This window comes from Somniosus microcephalus, chromosome 18 (genome assembly GCF_052327205.1).
Source record: "Somniosus microcephalus isolate GS21.2 chromosome 18, FLI_Smic_1.0, whole genome shotgun sequence".
Lineage (NCBI taxonomy): Eukaryota > Metazoa > Chordata > Chondrichthyes > Squaliformes > Somniosidae > Somniosus > Somniosus microcephalus.
In genome coordinates this window covers 58,256,946-58,278,766 of record NC_141004.1, presented here as the reverse complement: position 1 = coordinate 58,278,766, position 21,821 = coordinate 58,256,946, and the positions used below count along the sequence as shown (strand labels likewise).

The 21,821-nt window shown below is 44.5% G+C and overlaps 2 protein-coding genes across 3 annotated transcripts in view; one reads left to right on the top strand and one right to left on the bottom strand.

Annotated features, from left to right (window-relative positions):
• The window catches only part of LOC147105300 (bcl-2 homologous antagonist/killer-like), a 60,871-nt gene extending 46,815 nt beyond the window's left edge, over nt 1–14,056 (bottom strand). Inside the window, exon 1 of the mRNA XM_086011529.1 lies at nt 13,768–14,056. The gene's annotated coding sequence lies outside the window, so the exon portion shown is untranslated. The remainder of the gene's footprint in view (nt 1–13,767) is intronic.
• Nucleotides 14,057–14,162: 106 nt separating this feature from the next.
• Nucleotides 14,163–21,821, top strand: part of LOC147105299 (polyglutamylase complex subunit TTLL1-like) — a 62,815-nt gene continuing 55,156 nt past the window's right edge. Inside the window, exon 1 of one of the 2 annotated variants that reach the window (XM_086011528.1) lies at nt 14,163–14,451. In XM_086011528.1, the coding sequence (XP_085867654.1) occupies nt 14,339–14,451 (113 nt within the window). In that variant the 5' untranslated portion in view covers nt 14,163–14,338. The remainder of the gene's footprint in view (nt 14,452–21,821) is intronic. The other variant, XM_086011526.1, reaches the window with a different exon arrangement.

The window sequence follows — 21,821 nt, the reverse complement described above, 5'->3', positions numbered from 1 at the left end:
GTGAAATCAGAAGACAGTAATCTTAAAAACAAGCGCGTCTGCTGCCAAATGACATCAGCAGCATAGCCCACAAAGTTTTACAACGGTATACAGGTAGCATGGAACAATTATCAGATGTACAATAATTTTAGCACCCAATTGTTGCTAAGCAGAAAACTTTGGTATTAGCACTAGGCTACATTATCTGAAATAGACTTAATACAGTGGTATCAGATTATCACTCCTGAAGCATTATTGCAGAAAAGATCTGGTCAAAAAAGCACTCTTCCAATTTCTGATTTTTAAAGCACCACAGACTCCAATTTAAAGAAGATATAAATATTTTCTACAAGAGTATTATAAATAGGTAATGAATCTTCAAAATCTAATTTTGTACTGGTTCTGATGTTAATGCTCAGCAAATCTATTCTATGAACCATCAGGCAATTTAAATGATACTTTTGTACATTGAAAGCTCTTGTATATGTGCATAACTACTCACTGTTAATTTTTTTTGACACTAGTTTTCTTCCTCCCCATAAAAATTAATTCACCCACCTTTCCCGAGAACAGAGACTCATGCGTGGTATGGTTCCAAAGTGCCAACTGCCCACCAGTACCTTAGCCAGTGGCCATTTTTCATAACTTCTGCGCATAGCGGGATTAAACAGAGGGGACTTTAACAGAGTGTTTTAGTTGGGAATTTGGAAAGAGTTGGAATTCGGAGAAGAGGGGGGAAGGAGTTGTTGCTTTTTGCCTTAACTACTTGTAGTGCTTTGTGTTACAGGTAGATATTTAATTTCAGTACCCTTACCTTAATCTAGATCAAGTAAGTAGTCAAGAAACCACACTGTAAACTAAGTTACCTAAATACAAATTTAATTAAATAAAACAAGGTCATATAGGGATGGCAGTGCAGGTGGTGTGCCACAACTGCAGCATGTGGGAGATTGTGGAGAACATTGTGATCCTGGACAACCACGTTTGCAGTAAGTGCCTGCATCTTGAGCAACTTCAGCTCAGAGATTTTGAGCTGGAGTCTGAGGTGCAGACATTGCGGGGCATCAGGGATGGGGGAGAGCTACCTGGACACTTTGATCCAGGAGGCAGTCACATCCCTTAGGTTAGGTAGTGGTACAGGTCTGGTTAGTGGTCAGGGACAGGAGTGTGTGACTGCAACTCAGGCAGGTAAGGGGACCCCAGGTGCAGTGCTGGAGGAGCCTCAGCCTTTTCCCTTATCCAACAGGTATGAGGTTCTTGCTGCCTGTGTGGATGAGGGAAAAGCCTGCAGGATGGATGAGCAGGCTGACCATGGCACCATGGTGCAGGAGGCCATTCAAGTGGGGGGGGGAGTGAAAGGGAATGTAGTTGTGGTAGGTGACAGTATAGTCAGGGGGATAGATACGGTTCTCTGCAGCCGTGACCGAAAGTTACGAAGGTTGTGTTGCCTGCCCGGTGCCAGGGTTAAAGACATCTCCTCGCGGCTGGAGAAGAAATTGGAGTGGGGGGGCGGGCGGGGGGGGATCCAGTTGTTGTAGTCCACGTAGGAACCAACGACATAGGTAGAGGTTCTGCTGAGGGAGAACCTCTACCTCAGGTAACAATCTCTGGGTTGCTACCCGAGTCACGTGAAAATGGCATAGCACAAACAGATTAGAGGTTTAAATGCGTGGCTCAAAGAGTGGTGTTGGAGGAAGGGGTTTCAGTTCATGGGGCACTGGCACCAGTACTGGGGAATGAGGGAGCTGTTCCACTGGGATGGGCTCCACTTAAACTGGGCTGGGACCAGTGTCCTGGTGAACCGAATAACTAGGGCAGTAGACAGAGCTTTAAACTAATGAAGAAGGGGTGGGAGGATTCAGGAAAGAGTAAATTTAAAAGCAGCGAGAGAAATGTCAAGGCTCGAGAGCAGAGTAGTGTTTTGGGTAAAAATAAGCAGAGTGGGTCAGGAAGGGACAGAGAGAGTAACAAAGGTAATAACGCATCAGTGACGAAGGTGACATCAGGGAAAGATAGAAATAAGTCAAAGCTAAAGGCACTATATCTGAATGCGTGAAACATTCGCAACAAAATAGATGAATTAATAGTGCAGATAGAAATGAACAGGTTTGACCTAATAGCCATAACGGAGACGTGTTTGCAAAGTGGCCAAGGTTGGGAACTAAATATTCCAGGATACATAACTTTTAGAAGGGGTAGGCATAATGGAAAAGGAGGAGGGGTAGCCCTGATAATAAAGGATGGGATGATGAAAGTAGAGAGAAAGGATCTTAGCTCCGAAAATCAAGAAGTAGAATCAGTTTGGGTGGAGCTAAGAAACAGCAAAGGGCAGAAAACATTGGTGGGAGTTGTTTATAGGCCCCCAAACAGTAGTTGTAATGTACGGCAGAGTATAAATCAGGAAATTAGAGGGGTATGTAACATGGGTAATACAGTGATCATGGGGGACTTTAAATCTACATATAGACTGAGCAAACCAAATTTGCAGTAACAGTGTGGAGGACAAATTCATGGAATGTATGCATGATAGTTTTCTAGATCAGTATGTTGAGGAACCAACGAGGGAACAGGCTATTTTAGATCTAGTATTGTGCAATGAGAAAGGGTTCATTAATAACCTTATATTAAAAGGGCCTTTAGGGAAGACTGACCATAATATGGTAGAATTTTATATTGAGTTTGAAAGTGATTTAGTTAAATCCGAAACTAGGGTCTTAGATCTAAACAAAGCAAACTACATAGGTATGAGGGGTGAGTTGGCTACGGTAGATTAGGAAAATACATTAAAAGGTATGACGGTAGACAAGCAATGGCTAGCAGTTAAAGAATTACTACATAATTTACAACAAATATACATTCCTTTAAGGCACAAAAATCCTACAGGAAAAGTCCAACTGTGGCTAACAAGAGAAGTTGAAGATAGTATTAGCTCAAAGGAAGAGGCTTATAATGTTGCCAAAAAGAGTAGTAAGCCTGAGGATTGAGAGGATTTTAGAATTTAGCAAAGGAGGACCAAGAAATTGATAAAGAAATGGAAAATAGAATGAGAGTAAACTAGCGAGAGACATAAAAACAGATTGTAAAAGCTTCCTATAGGTATGTAAAAAGGAAAAGATTAGCGAAAGTAAATGTGGGTCCCTTACAGGCTTAGACAGGAGAAATTATAATGGGGAATAAGGAAATGGCAGAGAAATTAAACAAATACTTTGTGTCTGTCTTCACGGAAGAAGACGCAAAAAACTTCCCAGAAATACTGGAGAACCAAGGCTCTAGCGAGAATGAGGAACTGAAAGAAATGAGTATTAGTGAAAAAAATGTACCGGAGAAATTAATGGGACTGATAGCCGATAAATCCCCTGAACCCAATGGCCTACATCCTAGGGCTTTGAAAGAGGTGGCTGTAGAGATAGTGGATGCATTGGTTGTCATTTTCTAAAATTCCATAGATTCTGGAACGATTCCTGCAGATTGGAAGGTAGCAAATGTAACCCTAATATTTAAGAAAGGAGGGAAGAGAGAAAACGGGGAACTACAGACCAGTTAGCCTGACACCAGTAGATGGGAAAATGCTACCTATTATTAAGAACATGGTAACAGGGCACTTAGAAAATAGTAATAGGATTAGGCAGAGTCAACACGAATTTATGAAAGGGAAATCGTGTTTGACATGGGGGTAATATACTAGCATGGATTGAGGATTGGTTAACGGACAGAAAATAGAGAGTAGGAATAACGGGTCATTTTCGGGTTGGCAGGCTGTAACTAGTGGGGTACCGCAAGGATCAGTGCTTGGGGCCTCAGCTATTCACAATCTACATCAATGATTTGGATGAGGGGACTAAATGTAATATATCCAAGTTTGCTGATGATACAAAGCTGGGTAGGAATGTAAGTTGTGAGGAGGATGCAAGAAGGCTTCAAGGGGATATAGACAGGCTAAGTGAGTGGGTAAGAACATGGCAAATGGAATATAATGTGGAGAAGTGTGAAGTTATCCACTTTGGTAGGAAAAATAAAAAAGCAAGAGTATTTTTTAAATGGTGAGAGATTGGGAAATGTTGGTGTTCAGAGGGACCTGGGTGTCCTTGTATACGAATCACTGAAAGTTAACATGCAGGTACAACAAGCAATTAGGAAAGCAAATGGCCTGTCTCCGCCCTTGCCTCAGCTCATACGCTGCTGTAACCCTCATCCATGCCTTTGTTACCTCTAGACTTGACTATTCCAAAGCACTCCTGACTTGCCTCCCACATTCTACCCTACAAAAACTTGAGGTCATCCAAAACTCGGCTGCCTGTGTCCTAACTCGCACCAAGTCCCGTTCACCCATCACCCCTGTGATCTCTGACCTACACTGGCTCCTGGTTAAATAGCACCTCGATTTCAAAATTCTCATCCTTGTTTTCAAATCTCTCCATGGCCTCGCCCCTTCCCTATCTCTGTAACCTCCTTCAGCCCCACAACCCAGCCCAGGATATCTGCGCTCCTCTAATTCTGCCCTCTTGAGCATCCCTGATTATAATCGCTCAACCTTTGGTGGCCATGCCTTCTGTTGCCTAGGCCCTAAGCTCTGGAATTCCCTGCCTAAACCTCTCTGCCTCTCTTTCCTCCTTCAAGACGCTCCTTAAAACCTACCTCTTTGACCAAGCTTTTGGTCACCTGCCCTAATTTCGCTTTATGTGGCTCAGTGTCAAATTTTTTGTCTTATAATACGCCTGCGCAGCGCCTTGGGATGTTTTACTACATTAAAGGCGCGATATAAATACAAGTTGTTGTTATATTGGCCTTTATTACAAGAGGATTTGAGTATAAGTGTAAAGACATCTTACTGCAATTATATAGGCCCCTGGTGAGACCACACCTGGGGCTAGATTTTCGGGGAGCCGTCAGGTGGGGTTTCAGGCATGTGGGGGGGGGGGAAATCCCGACTTTGGGGGTCCCGACACCATCCCGCCCAAAACCCCGCCCCACGTAAGTTTCAGGGGCGGCGGGTACCTGCCCCGCACTGGGACCCGCCAAAACCAGGCGGGAAGGGATTAGTGCCAATTAGCTGCCTGTTAACAGGTAGTTAACAGGCAGTTTTTAACCTAACCCCCATTTTGAGGGGTTTCGTGTGGGTTTCCCGACGGCTCCAAACCACGCCAGGTTAGAGCAGCGGGCCGTCGGGTTGAATGAGCTGGAGGGGTCGTGTGAGTGATGGGTGCATGAGTGTAAAGGTAAGTGTGTTTGGTGTGTCTAAAGTGTGTAAAGAACTTTTACTTACCTTAACAGCCTTTCTTCCTGTAGCCGTCGGGAGCGCAGCACTCAGCCGGAACTGAAAGCTGAATGGCTGCGATCTGTCAAAAGTGACAGCCTTCAGCTTTTAGTGCTGCTGAGATTTCTAAATGAGTCTGCGCAGAAGGACTCATCTTAGAAATCAGACTGTCAGTGTTTGACAGCTTCAAACAGCTGTAAAACACTGATATTTCATCTGTCAGAAATCTTGACAGATGAAATTTCAGTCTGTGACGTCACTTGTTGCCGGGTGGCTCTTAATTGGCCTGCTGAGCCCGCTGGGCGGGCTCAACAAGGCAATCAAGGGAAAATCGTGCGGATTGGCTGGACGTCGAAGTAGATGGTCAGAAACCTGAAAGGGGAAGTCCCGCCTTCTTCCCGACAGGTTCCACAAAATCAACCCCCTGGAGTATTGTGTAGTTTTGGTCTCCTTACCGAAGAAAGGATATACTTGCCATAGAGGGAGTGCAACGAAGGTTCACCAGACTTGTTCCTGGGATATGTGTGTTGGGGGGGGGGGATATGTGTGTTGGGGGGGATTGTCTTATGAGGAGAGATTGAGTAGACTAGGCCTATATTCTCTCGAGTTTAGAAGAATGAGAGGTGATCTCATTGAAACATACAAAATTCTTACAGGGCTTGACAGGGTAGATGCAGGGAGGATGTTTCCCCTGGCTGGGGAGTCCAGAACCAGGGGTCAATCTCAGAATAAGGGGCAGCCATTTAGGACTGAGATGTGGAGAAATTTCTTCACTCAGAGGGTGGTGAATCTTTGGAATTCTCTACCCCAGAGGGCTGTGGAGGCTCAGTCGTTGAGTATATTCAAGACAGAGATCGATAGATTTTTGGATATTAAGGGAATCAAGGGATATAGGGATAGTGCAGGAAAGTGGAGATGAGGTAGAAGATCAGCCATGATTTTATTGAATGGCAGAGCAGGCTCGAAAGGCCAACTCCTGCTCCTATTTCTTATGTTATGTTCTAACTGAGCCTAAACTAGTGTCAGTGTGGCTCAGTTGATAGCATTCATCTTTGAGTGACCAGAGTGTGGGATAAAACTCCATTATGGATGTTAGCACATAATTTAGATTGACACCTCAGTGTAGTAGTGAGGGACTGCTGCATTGTCAGAGAGATGTTAAACCAAGGTCTTGTTTGTTTGCTCAGGTAGCTGTAAAACATTGTATGGCACGGTTTGATGAATAGGCAATTCTTCTGGTATCTTGTTCAACACTCCTCCTTCAAGTAATACCACCAAAACAAGTTATCTGTTCATTCATTCATTTGCTGGATCTGGGACCTTGCTGCCACACTTGCCTAGAAAGCACCAATGACTGCATTTCAAGAAGTAGTCCATCAGTTGCACAGCTCCTTGGGACATCCTGAGGATTGTAAGATTCTAAAAATTGTAATAAAACCACTGCTACCGTGTGGAGATTGAAGTTCAGAATGAATTATGAAATGGTTACAGACGGATTCAAAATGGTGGAAGGCAGCAGGGGGTCCTTTGCCTGGTGGTCAGCATATGGTCCTTTGTCTGAAAGGCCACATGGACAGGAAGGAGGAACATGACTGACGAGGAAGTCCTGCCCCCACACACCTCACAGGAACATGAACGTGTCATGCAGAAGGAACTCCAATCAGGGAAGGTTTGGAGTGAAAGTGACCTATCAGAGGGAGGCAGACAGTGATATACGAGTGGGGTCGACAGAAAGGCATGGAGCTTAGATATTGTTAAAAGGGGTACTTTTATGTACGGTTGACTTGGAATATAAATCGCTCAGAGGTAGCGTGTAAATTGCTGGGAAATACTTTTATGTACGGGTAAATTGGGCACATACTGATTGCGATTGTACACTTGAATTTTGAACTATAGTGTGAATAAAGACCTATTTTATTGATCACATACTTGTCTGTCATTGTTACGCTTATTCGTAATTCTCGAAGTCCGAGCCGTAGTAAGAGAAAGGTTTACAGGATATGGTAATGCACTATATCTGTGAAAGTGCTTTCTATAAACAAAGACTGTCAATGCGCTGTTCAAATATGTGGATCATCACAGCGGAGTAAAACTTTGCCCGCCCCCGATTTTCTGTCAATTCTCACTGAATCAGGAGCAGGAGATTTTTCACCTCCTTACCCTAAGGTGCAGATACAGGTTGCAGTGCCCCAATTGCCACTCCAGCTGAGATAAGCTAAACTATCACATTCCAGTTCAGAGCAGGATCCGGGTGGAAAAAACAGTAACCTAAAGATAAGAAAAATGCATAAGCAAAGGTCAGAGTAAAAAAAAGTGATAAAGATAATAAATACTCCAGGAGCAGAAAAGGTTCCAGGAAGTAATAATAAAACCTGTTAAAAATAAAGCAGGAGTGATGAAAAATAAGAAACATATTAAATTACCTGTATAGCAACGTACAGAGCATCAACAACAAAGTGCCATAAGTCAAAAAGTGAGAAATTTTCACCATCAGGGCCTATGGGCAGGGTGGGGACAGGTCTTGGAATATTGCAACACAGAAGCAGGCCATTCGGCCCATCATGCTTGTGCCAGCTCTTTGAAAGAGCTTTCAAATTAGTCCCACTCCTCTGCTCTTGCCTCATAGCCCTGCAATTTCCCCCCCCCCCCTCAAGTATTTATCCAATTCACTTTTGAAAGTTACTATTGAATCTGCTTCCACTACACACAGAACACACAGAAACCCCACAGTGCAGATAGAGGCCATTTCGGCCCATCGAGCCTGCACCGACACATATCCCACCCGATCCCCGTAACCCCTACACCAACACATATCCCACCCTATCCCCGTAACCCCACGTATTTAATCCCCCTAACACTAAGGGTCAATTTATCATAGCCAATCAATCTAACTAGATTTTCAGACAGTGCACGCCAGATCATAATAACTCGCTGCATTAAAAAAATCTCATCTCACCTCAGGCTCTTTTGCCAATTACCTTAAATCTGTGTCCTCCTCTGGTTACCGACCCTTCTGCCACTGGAAATATTTTTCCTTATTTACTCTATCAAAAGCCTTCATGATTTTGAACGCCTCTATTAAAATGTCCCACAATCCCAGCTTCTCTAGTCTCTCCAAGTTGCTGGAGTTCCTCATCCCTGGTACAATTCTAGTAAATCTCCTCTGCACCATCCAAGGCCTTGACATCCTTCTTAAAATGTGATGCCCAGAATTGGACACAATATGCCAGCTGAGGCTTAACCAGTGATTTATAAAGGTTTAGCATAACTTTCTTGCTTTGTACTCTATGCCTCTATTTTAAAGTCAAGGATCCCGTATGCTTTTTTAACAGATTGTCAACTGTCCTGCTACCTTCAAAGACCCCCAGGTCTCTCTGTTCCTGCATCCCCTTTAAAATTGTACTATTTAGGTTTAGATTGCTCCTCCTCATGCTTTCTACCAAAAGAAATCACTTCACAGTTCTCTGCATTAAATGTCATCTGCCACATGCCTGCCCATTTACCAATCTATCTATGTCCCCCTGAAGTCTGTTACCATCCTCCTCACTGTTTACTACTTTTACGAGTTTCGTGTCATCATCAAACTTTGAAAATATGCCCTGTATCATCCAAACACACAGCATCAGTTTCCACATATACACTGATGACACCCAGCTCTACCTCACCGCCATCTCTTTTGACCCCTCCACTGTATCTAAATTGTCAGACTGCTTGTCCGACATCCAACACTGGATGAGCAGAAATTTCCTCCAGTTATCGGGAAAATGAAAGCCATTGTCTTCGGTCCCTGCCACAAACTCTGTTCCCTAGCCACCGATTCCATCCCTCTCCCTGGCAGCTGTCTGAAGCTGAACCAGGCTGTTTACAACCTTGGTGTCATAGTTGACCCAGAGATGAAATTCTGGCCACATATCCACGCCATCACTAAGACCGCCAATTTCCACCTCCAGAACATCACCTGACTCCGCCCCTGCCTCAGCTCATCCACTGCTGAAACCCTCATCCACGCCTTTGTTACCTCTAGACTTGACTATTCCAACACACTCCTGGACGGCCTCCCACGTTCTACCCTCCATAAACTTGGTCATCCAAAACTCTGTTGTCCGTGTCCTAACTTGCACCAAGTCCTGTTCACTCATCAACGTTCCCACGAAGCTGCGCGGCCGTGCAGCTGTCGAGGTCCCGCGCAGACTGCGCACCGGTTTTTCAATGGAAGAAACCGCGCATGCGTGAAAATTTGAATGGGCTGCGCAGCCAGTTAAAGGGACCACGCACAAAAAAAAAAAATTAGAGGGAACATTACCCAGCACCTCTGTGCTCGCTGACCTACGCTGGCTCCCGGTTAAGCAGCGCCTTGATTTAAAATTCACATCCTTGTTTTCAAATCCCTCCATGGCCTCGCCTCTCCGTATCTCTAACCTCCTCCAGCCCCAGAACCCTCCAAGATATCTGCACTCCTCTAATTCTGGTTTCTTGAACATCCCCGATTTCAATCGCTCCACCATTGGTGGCCGTGCCTTCAGCTGCCAAGGCCCTAAGCTCTGGAATTCCCTCCCTAAACCTCTCTTTCCTCCTTTAAGAAACTCCTTAAAACTTACCTCTTTGATCATCTGCCTTTATGTGGCTCGGTGTCATATTTTGTTTTATAATACTCCTGTGAAGCGCCTTGGCACGTTTTACTACGTTAAAGGCACTATATAAATACAAGTTGTTGTTGTTGTATACCCAAATCCAGGTCATTAATATACAGCAAAATGTGCAGTGGTCCAAATACCACCTCCTGGGGGACACCACAGTACACAGCCCTCCAGTCGGAAAAATAACCGCTCACCACTATTCTCTGCTTTCTGTCCCTCAGCCAATTTCATATCCATGCAGTCACTGCCTCTTAATCCCACCAATCTTCAATCTTGCTAACAAGTCTATTGTGTGGCATTTAATGAAACGCCTTTTGAAAGTCCATATACACATCAACCCTCTATTATTTTATCAAGAAACTCAATCAAGTTAGTCAAACATGATTTGCCTCCAACAAATCTGTGCTGGCTGTTATTGATTAACCCATAATTTTGTCTCAGATTATTGTCTCTAAAATTTTCCCCACCATCAACATTAGGCTGACTGGCCTGTAGTTACCTGGTTTATCCCTCTCCACTTTTTTGAACAGGGGTTCATTTGCAACCCTCGAGTCCTCTGACATCACTCCCATATCCAAGGAGGATTAAAAGATTGTGGCCAGAGCCTCTGCTATTTCCACCCTCAATTCCCTCAGTAACCTCGGATGCATCCCATTTGGACAGGGTGACTTTTCTACTTTGAGCGCTGCCAACCTTTTAAGTACCTCCACTTTATCTATTTTATTCTATCCAATTTCTCTACTACCTCCTCCTTTACTGTGATATTGGCAGCATCCTCTCCTTTAGTGAAGACAGATGCAAAATACTCAGTATCTCAGCTGTGCCCTCTGCTTCCACAAGAAGATTTCCTTTTGTGGTCCGTAAGCGGCCCCCCTTCCTTTAACTATCCTTTTACTATTTATGTGTGTATAAAATACTTTAGTGTTCCCTTTTATGCTACCTGCTAATCTATTCTCATACACTCTTTGTCCCTTTTATTTCCTTTTCCAGATCTCCTCTGCACTTTCTGTATTGAGCTTGGTTCTCTACCGCATTATGAACCTGACATTTATCATAAGCCTCCTTTTTCTGTTTCATTTTAATTTCTATACCTTTTCCTTATTGGGGTAGAAACATACTGATTAAGAATGTTTACTTGTACACATTTCAGGAACCCTCCTGCTCTCTGCCATTTACACTGTTATTTTCCCAGTCTAGATTAGGATAATTGAAATTCTCCATTATCACTACTCTATTGTTCTTGCATCTTTCTGAAATGTGCCTGCATCTCCCTCCCACTATTTGGCCTATAGTGCACGGCCAGCAGCGCAACAGCTCTTATTCTGTTCTTCAGCTCTACCCAAATAGATTCTGTCTTTGAATCCTCAAGCACATCATCCCTTTCCAGGGCTGTAACAGTATCTTTGATCAATGCTGCCATCCCCCCTCCTTTATTTCCTTCCCTATTTTTCCTGAGTACATTGTAGCCAGGAATATTACATTTCCATTCCTCCCCTTGTTTGTGCTAGGTCTCCGTTATTGCCACTATATCATAATCCCACGTGGCAACTTGCACCTGCAGCTCACCAACCTTATTCGCCACGCTCTGTGCATTTACACACATGCACTCCAAACCCACCTTAGTCTGCCTTGTATTTCTCCTGTCTGATCCTTCCTATTTCTGAACTACTCTTTATTTTAATGTTTGTCTTTTCCAAACTTTTGTGCGCCTTGTTTCTCCTCTCTGATGTTTCATCCTGGTTCCCCACTCCCTGCCAAATTTGTTTAAACCCTCCCCACAGCACTAATTAACTTCCCCATGAGGACATTGGTCCCCCCTGCCCTGTTGAGGTGCAACCCATCCATTTTGTATAGTTACCTAAATAAGAGCTTTGTAAACAAATGTTTGTAGCATAAGAAATAAAACAAATGAGTTAGAAGTATAAATTCAGCCTAAAGGGTATGATGTAGTCGTCAACAAGAGATCTGGCTACAAGGTGGGTAGGACTGGGAGCTAAGTAATCCAGGCTATAGCATTTTTTAGAAAGGACAGAGAAATTGGGAAAGGAAGAGGCATAGTAATACTGATAAAAGCAGGAAAAATAAAGGATTTCAGTAAGAGTGATCAGGCAATGGAAACCCTAATAATGGCCCAGAATTTGCTGAGAAAAATAACGGTGTGCAAATGATACGCCGTACACCGTTATTAATGTGCAAATCGGCCAGCAACATGTGGTGATGAAGTGTGTGAAGTCTCATTCCTTCAGGTTTTCATTAATTTTGGAGATTTAAAAAACTGTCTCCCTTTTCTGTACCCGATTTGACATTGGATTCACCATTCTAACTTACACATCCTTGTTCAGACCTTGCTGTGTTCATTTCACAACCCTTCAATCTGAATGGTTAAGGAGATACACAGTTGCTTGTCCTGTTCACCTAGATGCTCTGTAGAGGGCGCATGTTTCCATCTCGCACTTCCAGCAACTTACCACGCAAAATATCATGGAGATTAAACAGGCAAGGGCAAGTCTAACTAACAGCGAGCACTTTTCGCTGACCAGTTACATGAATTTTTGGGCCATTAAGAGAAAGATGGTGGTAAGGGGTAATGTGGGCCCATTAACGACAGATGCAAGTGAGACTATAATGGACAATACAAAAATGGCAGTCTTCTTAAATTAATATTTTGTATCCATTTTCACAGTAGAAGAGAAACAAAATCAGCAGTACAAGGAAATCTAAAAATAAGTCAAGGGGAGGAGTTTAGTGGATTTAATACAAGTAAAAAAAAGGTAATGGAGAAAATAATGGAATATAAGATAGACAAATATCAAGGATCTAATGGTTTCCACCCCAGTGTATTAAAATAAGTAAGAGGAAATTGCAGATGCATTCATCATAATTTTGGATTAGAAAATGGCAAATGTCATCCCATTATTTAAGAAGGGAGTTGGGGGGGGGGGGGGGGGGGGGGAAAGAGAATAAACCAGGAAACTACAGACCTGCCAATTTAGCATCAGTTGTGGGGAAGTTACTGGAATCTATCATCGGAACACATGAACAAGTATGAACAAGTATAAGTTGATCAAAGAAAGCCAGGGTAGGTCATGTCTGACTAACAAATTTGAACTTTTTGAGGAGGTGGACTTCTAGAAGGCATTTAATAAGGTTTAGCACAAGCGATTCGCAAAAATAAAAGCACACAGAATTGGGGTAAATTTCTGACATGGATGAGTAATTGGGAGACAGAGAGCAGGGATAAAGGGAAGGTACTCTGATTGGACGGATGTGACAAGTGGTGTTCCCCAGAGATCTGTACTGGGGCCACAGCTTTTCAACACACATGAATGACTCGGATGATTTGCAGATGACAGCAAGTTGTGTAGATGGAGCAGGAAGTTACAAAGCGACACCCAATGCATCTTGGACATTTCTAGCCTGTATGGCCCAGAGCTACACCAGACGGTGCATTTACTCACCAAGCCATTTTGGGAGTCCAAAATACCTTTATATGAAAGATGATTGTCTGTGACCTATTAGAGGGGTCTGGCCGTCATAAAATGTAACATTTAAAGATTTTATTCCAGATTTCAACCATCCCTGCCCTCCAAGATTACAGCACTGCCAGCAAAAATTAAAACGAGAAACAATAAACCAAAGCGTGAGAAATCAAAAGAAAAATAACTGCAAATCACAAGTAAAATTATTTCAATCTGAAATTATTACGATGTCTTATTATAATGCACAACACACTCTGGAATATGTTGAGGGCAGGATACCTCAGCGTTGCGTTATCCTCAAGAGCAATGAAGCCTCGCTCATTTCGGTTTAAATATTAAACCCATTTTGATTTGGTATATCACACTCCTAAAAAATAAAATACACACGACTCCACCAATAACAAAACAGAAAACGCACCACAGGACGGACAGCGGGTGAACGTTTCGGGGCAAACCACCGTTCGATCGTCTGAAGGAACTCCCAATCCCCCAGCTCTGGTCCTTCCTACCACTGCAGCTCCATGTATTTAAACGCCTTTCCGATCAATCTCCCTCTATTCGATCGCACCTCCCGCCACTAAAGGTTTACACTGCCGTTGACAGCTCCGGTGTATTCGTCCACCACACCCTGGCAAGCGGTAAGCGTCGGGCACAAGAAGCCGGCGTTCAGACACGCTCCCGCTCGCAGCCGCGTCTCTATGGCAAACGCCGCGCGCTGCCTCACGGGATATATTGGGCGGCCGCCGGGCGCAAAAACTACAACTCCCATGATGCCACGCAGGCACGCATGCGCCTTCAGTCCCTCCGGGCGCCGTTCTTGGGTGCGCAGGCGCATTGAGCCGTGCAGTAGCGCGGGGGGAGGAGGCAGGCCGTGGAGGTTTGACTGAGATGAGTTGTCAAATCGCCGCGTTTCACGGCCAAGCCTTCCAGTATTTCGTATTTTATTGATTGGCTCAATTTAAGATATTTTTTTCACCTCCTGTAAAATTATGGCCGGGAAAGTCAAATGGGCGACAGACATCGAGAAATCGGTGCTTGTGAATAATTTTGAGAAGAGGGGCTGGAGTCAGACATCGACTGATGAAGATTGGAACTTCTACTGGTGAGTGAAGCACAGGCAGGCACTGCTGTGTGGTTTAAATTAAGTTACCATTTATTTGGTATTACATTCTGAGATTTTTATAAAGGCTACCCTGATGCTTGGGACACAGGAGGAGCTGCCCCTGGACTCACTCTCTGTGATACAGTGCAGTCACCAGCGCCCCTGCAGTATCTCCACCCTCACGCTGTGGAACACCCTGTCAGACTCAGTCCCTTTCTGTACTTGTGCCTCTCTCTCTCTTGATCGTTGTCTACGCCTCTTTATTTGTTTAATTCGCCCTATCTCTGCTAGTTTTTTGCTCCTCGCAGACCATCCTCCATGGACATCACTGTTTTTCTCTTCAAGGGTGCATTCACACCGCAAGTTTAGCATTGCTGTGAATCATAGAATCATAGAAATTTACTGCACACAAGGAGGCCATTCGGCCCATGTTGTCCGTGCCAGCAGACAAAGCTATCCAGCCTAATCCCACGTTCCAGTACTTGGTCCGTAGCCTTGTAGGTTACGACACTTCAAGTGCATATCCAAGTACTTTTTAAATGTGATGAGGGTCTCTGCCTCTACCACCCTTTCAGGCAGTGAGTTCCAGACCCCCACCACCCTCTGGGTGAAAACATTTCTCCTCAAATCCCCTCTAAACCTCTGACCAATTACTTTAAATCTATGCTCCCTGGTTATTGACCCTTCTGCTAAGGGAAATAGGTCCTTCCTATCCACTCTATCTGGGCCCCTCATAATTTTATACACCTTAATTAGGTCTCCCCTCAGCCTCCTCTGTTCCAAAGAAAACAACCACAGCCTATCCAGTCTTTCTTCATAGCTAAAATTTCCCAGCCCAGGCAACATCCTCGTAAATCTCCTCTGCACCCCCTCTAGTGCAATCACATCCTTCCTGTAATGTGGTGACCAGAACTGCACGCCATATTCTAGCTGCGGTGTAACTAGTGTTTTATACAGTTCAAGCATAACCTCCCTGCTCTTATATTCTATGCCTCAGCTAATAAAGGTAAGTATCCTGTATGCCTTCTTAACCACCTTATCTACCGGTCCTGCTACCTTTAGGGACCTGTGGACATGCACTCCAAGGTCCCTCTGATCTTCTGCACTTCTCAGTGTCCTACCATTTATAGTGTATTCCCTTGCCTTGTTAGCCCTCCCCAAATGCATTACCTCACACTTCTCCAGATTGAATTCCATTCGGCCCAACTGACCAGTCCATTGATATCTTCCTGCAGTCTGCAGCTTTCTTCTTCATTATCAACCACACTGCCAATTTTTGTATCATCTGCAAACGTCTTAATCATACTTCCTAAGAAGTTAAAGAGAGTTAAAAAAACAAGCCTGAAGGCTTTGTGTCTTAATGCGAGGAGCATTTGTAATAAGGTGGATGAATTAGCTGCGCAAATAGAGGTAAACGAATATGATTTGATTGGGATTATGGAAACATGGCTCCAGGGTGGCCAAGGCTGGGAACTCAACATCCAGGGGTATTCAATATTCAGGAAAGATAGGCAAAAAGGAAAGGGAGGTGGGGTAGCATTGCTGGTTAAAGAAGGGATTAACACAATTGTAAGGAAGGATATTAGCTCTGATGGTGTGGAATTTGTATGGGTAGAACCGAGAAATACCAAGGGGCAGAAAACGTTAGTGGGAGTGGTATATAGACCTCCAAACAGTAATGCAGAGGTTGGGGATGGCATTAAAAGGGAAATTAAAGAAGTGTGCAATAAGGGCACAGCAGTCATCATGGGTGACTTTAATCTACATATAGATTGGGCTAACCAAATTAGTAACAATACTGTGGAGGAGGAATTCCTGGAGTGTTTAAGGGACCAATATGTCGAGGAACCAACCAGAGATCAGGCCATCTTAGACTGGGTATTATGTAACGAGAAAGGATTCATTAGCAATCTTGTTGTATGAGGCCCCTTGGGTCAGAGCGATCATAATATGATCGAATTCTTCATTAAGATGGAGAATGAAGTAGTCGACTCAGAGACTAGGGTCCTAAATTTAAATAAAGGAAACTGCGATGGTCTGAGGCGTGAGTTGGGTAGGATTGATTGGGGAATGTCACTCAAAGGGTTGACGGTGGATAGGCAATGGCAAACATTCAAAGACCGCATGGATGAACTACAGAATTTGTTCATCCCAGTTTGGCATAAAAATAAAACAAAAAAGATGACTCAACCGTGGCTAACAAGGGAAATTAGGGATAGCATAAGATCCAAGGAGAGGACATATAAATTGGCCAGAAAAAGCAGTAAACCTGAGGATTGGGAGCAGTTTAGGATTCAACAAAGGAGGACAAAGGGATTAATTAAGAAAGGGAAAATAGAATATGAGAGTAAGCTTGCAGGGAACATAAAAACTGACTGTAAAAGCTTTTATAGATATGTGAAGAGAAAAAGATTGGTGAAGTCAAGCGTAGGTCCCTTGCAGTCAGAATCAGGGGAAGTTATAATGGGGAACAAAGAAATGGCAGGCCAATTAAATACATATTTTGGTTCTGTCTTCACAAAGGAGGACACAAATAACCTCCCAGAGATGTTAGGGAACATAGGGTCTGATGAAAGGGAGGAACTGAAAGAAATCAGTATTTGTAGGGAAATGGTGTTAGGGAAATTGATGGGATTGAAGGCCGATAAATCCCCATGGCCTGATAATCTACATCCTAGGGTACTTAAGGAAGTGGCCGTGGAAATAGTAGATGCTTTGCTGATCATCTTCCAGCATTCGATGGAATCTGGAACAGTACCCATGGATTGGAGGGTAGCTAATGTTACCCCACTATTCAAAAAAAGTGGTAGAGAGAAAACGGGGAATTACAGACCGGTAAGCCTGACATCGGTAGTGGGGGAAATGCTAGAGTCCATTATAAAAGATGTAATAGCAGAGCACTTGGAAAACAGTGACAGGATCGGACAAAGTCAACATGGATTTACAAAAGGTAAATCGTGCTTGACTAATCTACTGGAATTTTTTGAGGATGTAACTGGTAAAATAGATAAGGGAGAACCAGTGGATGTGGTGTATTTGGACTTTCAGCAGGCTTTCGATAAGGTCCTGCATAAGAGATTAGCGTGTAACGTTAAGGCACATGGGATTGGGGGCAAGGTATTGACTTGGATAGAGAACTGGTTGGCAGACAGAAAGCAAAGAGTTGGAATAAACGGGTCTTTTTCCGAGTGGCGGGCAGTGACTAGTTGGGTACCGCAGGGATCGGTCCTTGGACCCCAGCTATTCACAATATATATGAATGATCTAGACGAAGGAACTAGATGTAATACAGGTACACTATCCCTTATCCAAAAGCCTTGGGACCAGCTGAGTTTCGGTTTTCGGAATTTTTCGGATTTCAGAAGGTATTATTATAAGACTGGGAAATTTGTATTTAATATAAATTTTAAAAGTTCAGGCTACCTCTTGCGACTGTTCCGTGTCTCATTCCCCTTCCTGCTTCTCTGGAAAGCCGGATATCGGCTGACTCCTGCTAAGCTGGCCCGCAAATCAGGTCGGGGGCCGGGTGGGGGGGGAGAAAAGAATATCGGACGGGCCGCGGTTCAAGTCGGGGGGGGAGAAAAGAATATCGGACGGGCCGCGGTTCGGGTCGGGTCGGGTCGGGTGGTGGGGGGGGGGAGAAAAGAATATCGGACGGGTCGGGGTCGGGTCGGGTGGGGGGTGGAGAAAATAATATCGGACGGGTCGGCGGTCGGGTCGGGCCGGGTGGGGGGGGAGAAAAGAATATCGGACGGGCCGCGGTTCGGTTCGGGTCTGGGGGGGGGGGGAGAAAAGAATATCGGACGGGTCGGGGGTCGGGTCGGGTCGGGTGGAGGGGGGAGAAAAGAATATCGGACGGGTCGGGGGTCGGGTCGGGTGGGGGGTGGAGAAAAGAATATCGGACGGGCCGCTGCAGCTATTGGACGGGCTGCTGTATTGTTGGCTTCACTCTCCCGGCACCTCCTTCACACTGCCCGGCTCGGCCTGCAATCTCCTACCCAGGAGGGAACTCTGTGACCCTCTGCCCTGCTCAGCGTAAGTCGTGCGCCACTCTGGTCATGTCGTGCGCACGACTTACGCTGAACGAAAAAACTTTCGGTTTTTAGAGGTTTTCGGTTTTCGGAAGTTCGGATAAAGGATAGTCTACCTGTATCTCCAAATTTGCAGACGACACAAAGCTGGCTGGGCGTGTGTGCTGTGAGGAGGATGCCGAGAAACTCCAGGATGATTTGGATAGGTTGGGTGATTGGGCAAAAGCATGGCAGATGCAATATAACGTGGATAAATGTGAGGTTATCCACTTTGGTGGCAAAAACAGGAAGGCAGATTATTATCTGAATGGCAATAGATTGGGAGAAGGGGAAGTGCAACGAGACCTGGGTGTCCTTGTGCACCAGTCGCTGAAGGTAAGCATGCAAGTGCAGCAGGCGGTTAAGAAGGCAAATGGCATGTTGGCCTTCGTAGCGAGAGGGTTTGAGTACAGGAACAAGGATGTCTTGCTGCAGTTATACAGGGCCTTGGTGAGACCACATCTTGAGTATTGTGTGCAGTTTTGGTCGCCTTATCTGAGGAAGGATGTTCTTGCCATGGAAGGAGTTCAGCGAAGATTCACCAGGCTGATACCTGGGATGGCAGGAATGACGTATGAGGAGAAATTGGGTCGATTGGGCTTGTACTCGCTGGAGTTTAGAAGAATGAGAGGGGGTCTCATTGAAACTTATAAAATTCTGACAGGACTGGACAGACTAGATGCAAGAAGGATGTTCCCAATGGTCGGGGAGTCCAGAACCAGGGGTCATAGTCTAAGGATAAGGGGTAGGCCATTTAGGACAGAAATGAGGAGGAATTTCTTCACCCAGAGAGTGGTGAACCTGTGGAATTCTCTACCACAGAAGGCAGTAGAGGCCAATACATTAAATATATTCAAGAAGGAGTTGGATATATTTCTTAAGGCTAAAGGGATTAAGGGGTATGGGGAGAAAGCAGGGACCGGGTACTGAATTTGGATGATCAGCCATGATCGCACTGAATGGAGGAGCAGGCTCGAGGGGGCGAATGGCCTACTCCTGCTCCTATCTTCTATGTTCAGGTCCAAATCATTGATATATACCACAAAAAGCAAAGGACCCAGTACTGATCCCTGCAGAACCCCACTGGAAACAGCCTTCCACACTTCGACCATTACCCTTTGTTTCCTGCCTCTGAGCCAATTTTGGATCCAACTTGCTACTTTGCCTTGGATCCCATGGGCTTTTACTTTTGTGACCAGTCTGCCGTGCGGGACCTTATCAAAAGCCTTGTTAAAATCTATATAGACTACATCAAATGCACTACCCTCATCGACCCTCCTTGTTACCTCCTCAAAAAATTCAATCAAGTTAGTCAGACACGACCTTCCCTTAACAAATCCATGCTGACTGTCCCTGATTAATCCGTGTCTTTTGAAATGAAGATTTATCCTGTCCCTCAGAATTTTTTCCAATAATTTTCCCACCACCGAGGTTAGGCTGACTGGCCTGTAATTACTCGGTCTATCCCTTTCTCCCTTTTTAAACAACGGTACCATGTTAGCAGTCCTCCAGTCCTCTGGCACCACACCTGTAGCCAGAGAGGATTGGAAAATGATGGTCAGAACCTCTGCTATTTCCTCTCTTACTTCTCTTAACAGTCTAGGATACATTTCATCTGGGCCTGGGGATTTATCCACTTTCAAAGATGCTAAACCCCTTAATACTTCCTCTTTCACTGTTTATTTCCTCTAATATTTCACACTCCTCCTCCCTGATTTCAATGTCTGCATCGTCCCTCTCTTTTGTGAAAACAGATGCAAAGTATTAATTAAGAACCATACCCATGTCTTCCACTTCCACACACAGGTTACCTTTATGGTCCCTAATAGGCCCTACTCTTACTTTAGTTATCCTCTTGCTCTTAATGTATTTATAAAACATCTTTGTCTTTTCCTTGATTTTACTTGCCAATATGTTTTTTTCATGCCCTCTCTTTGCTTTCCTAATTTCCTTTTTAATTTCACCCCTGCACTTTCTATACTCCTCTAGGGTTTCTGCAGTATTGAGCCCTCGGTACCTGTCATAAGCTTCCCTTTTTTTCTTTATCCTACCCTGTATACCCCTCGACATCCAGGGAGCTCTAGATTTGTTAGTCCCACCCTTTTTCTTTAAGGGAACATACTTGCTCTGAACCCTCACTATCTCCTCCTTGAATACCTGCCACTGCCCTGACACTGATTTACCTTCAAGTTTCTGTCTCCAGTCCACTTTGGCTAAATCACCTCTCAGTTTAGTAAAATTAGCTTTTCCTCAATTGAGAACTTTTATTCCTGGTCTATCCTTGTCCTTTTCCATAACTACCCTAAATCTAACTGAATTATGATCACTATATGCTCTCCCACTGATACCATTTCCACCTGCCCAGCTTCATTCTCTGAAACTAGGTCCAGAACCGCTCCCTCTCTTGGGCTTGCTACGTACTGGCTAAAGTTCTCCTGAATGCATTTTAAGAATTCTGCTCCCTCTATGCCTTTCACACTAATTTTATCCCAGTTAATATTAGGGAAGTTGAAATCCCCTACTATTACTGCCCTATTTTGCATGTCTCAGAAATTTGCCTCCATATTAGCTCTTCTATCTCCCTCTGATTGTTCGGAGGTACACTCCCAGCAGTGTGATTGCCCCTTTTTTGTTTTTCAGTTCAACCCATGTGGCCTCATTTGATGATCCTTCTAAGATATCCTTCCTCTTCACAGCTGTAATTGATTCTTTAATCAAAATTGCGACCCCCCCCCTCCTTTTTTTATCCCCCCTCTATCTCGTCTGAAAATCCTGTAACCAGGAATGGTGAGCTGCCATTCCTGCCCTTTCAGCCATGTCTCAGTAATAGCTATAATATCACACTCCCACGTGTCTATCTGTGCCCTCAGCTCATCTGCTTTATTCCCTCGACTCCTTGTGTTGAAGTATATACCATTTAGCACTGCCAAACTCACTTGTTGACTATTTTCTAGCCTTTGTTTCCTTTGCCTACCAAACTCGCTTACTAATTTTCTGCCTTCCATTTCCGGCTTTGCTCTCTCCCTTCTGAATCCACTCTCAGGTTCCCATCCCCCTGCCAAGCTAGTTTAAACCCTCCCCAACAGCACTATCCGTGAGGATATTGGTTCCGGTCCTGTTGAGGTGTAACCCGTCCAGCTTGTACAGGTCCCACCTCCCCCAGAAACGGTCCCAATGCCTCAGGAATCTAAAGTCCTCCCTCTTGCACCATCTCTCCAGCCACACATTCATCTGCTCTATCCTCCTGTTTCTGTACTCACTAGCACGTGGCAGTAGGAGTAATCCGGAGATTACTACCTT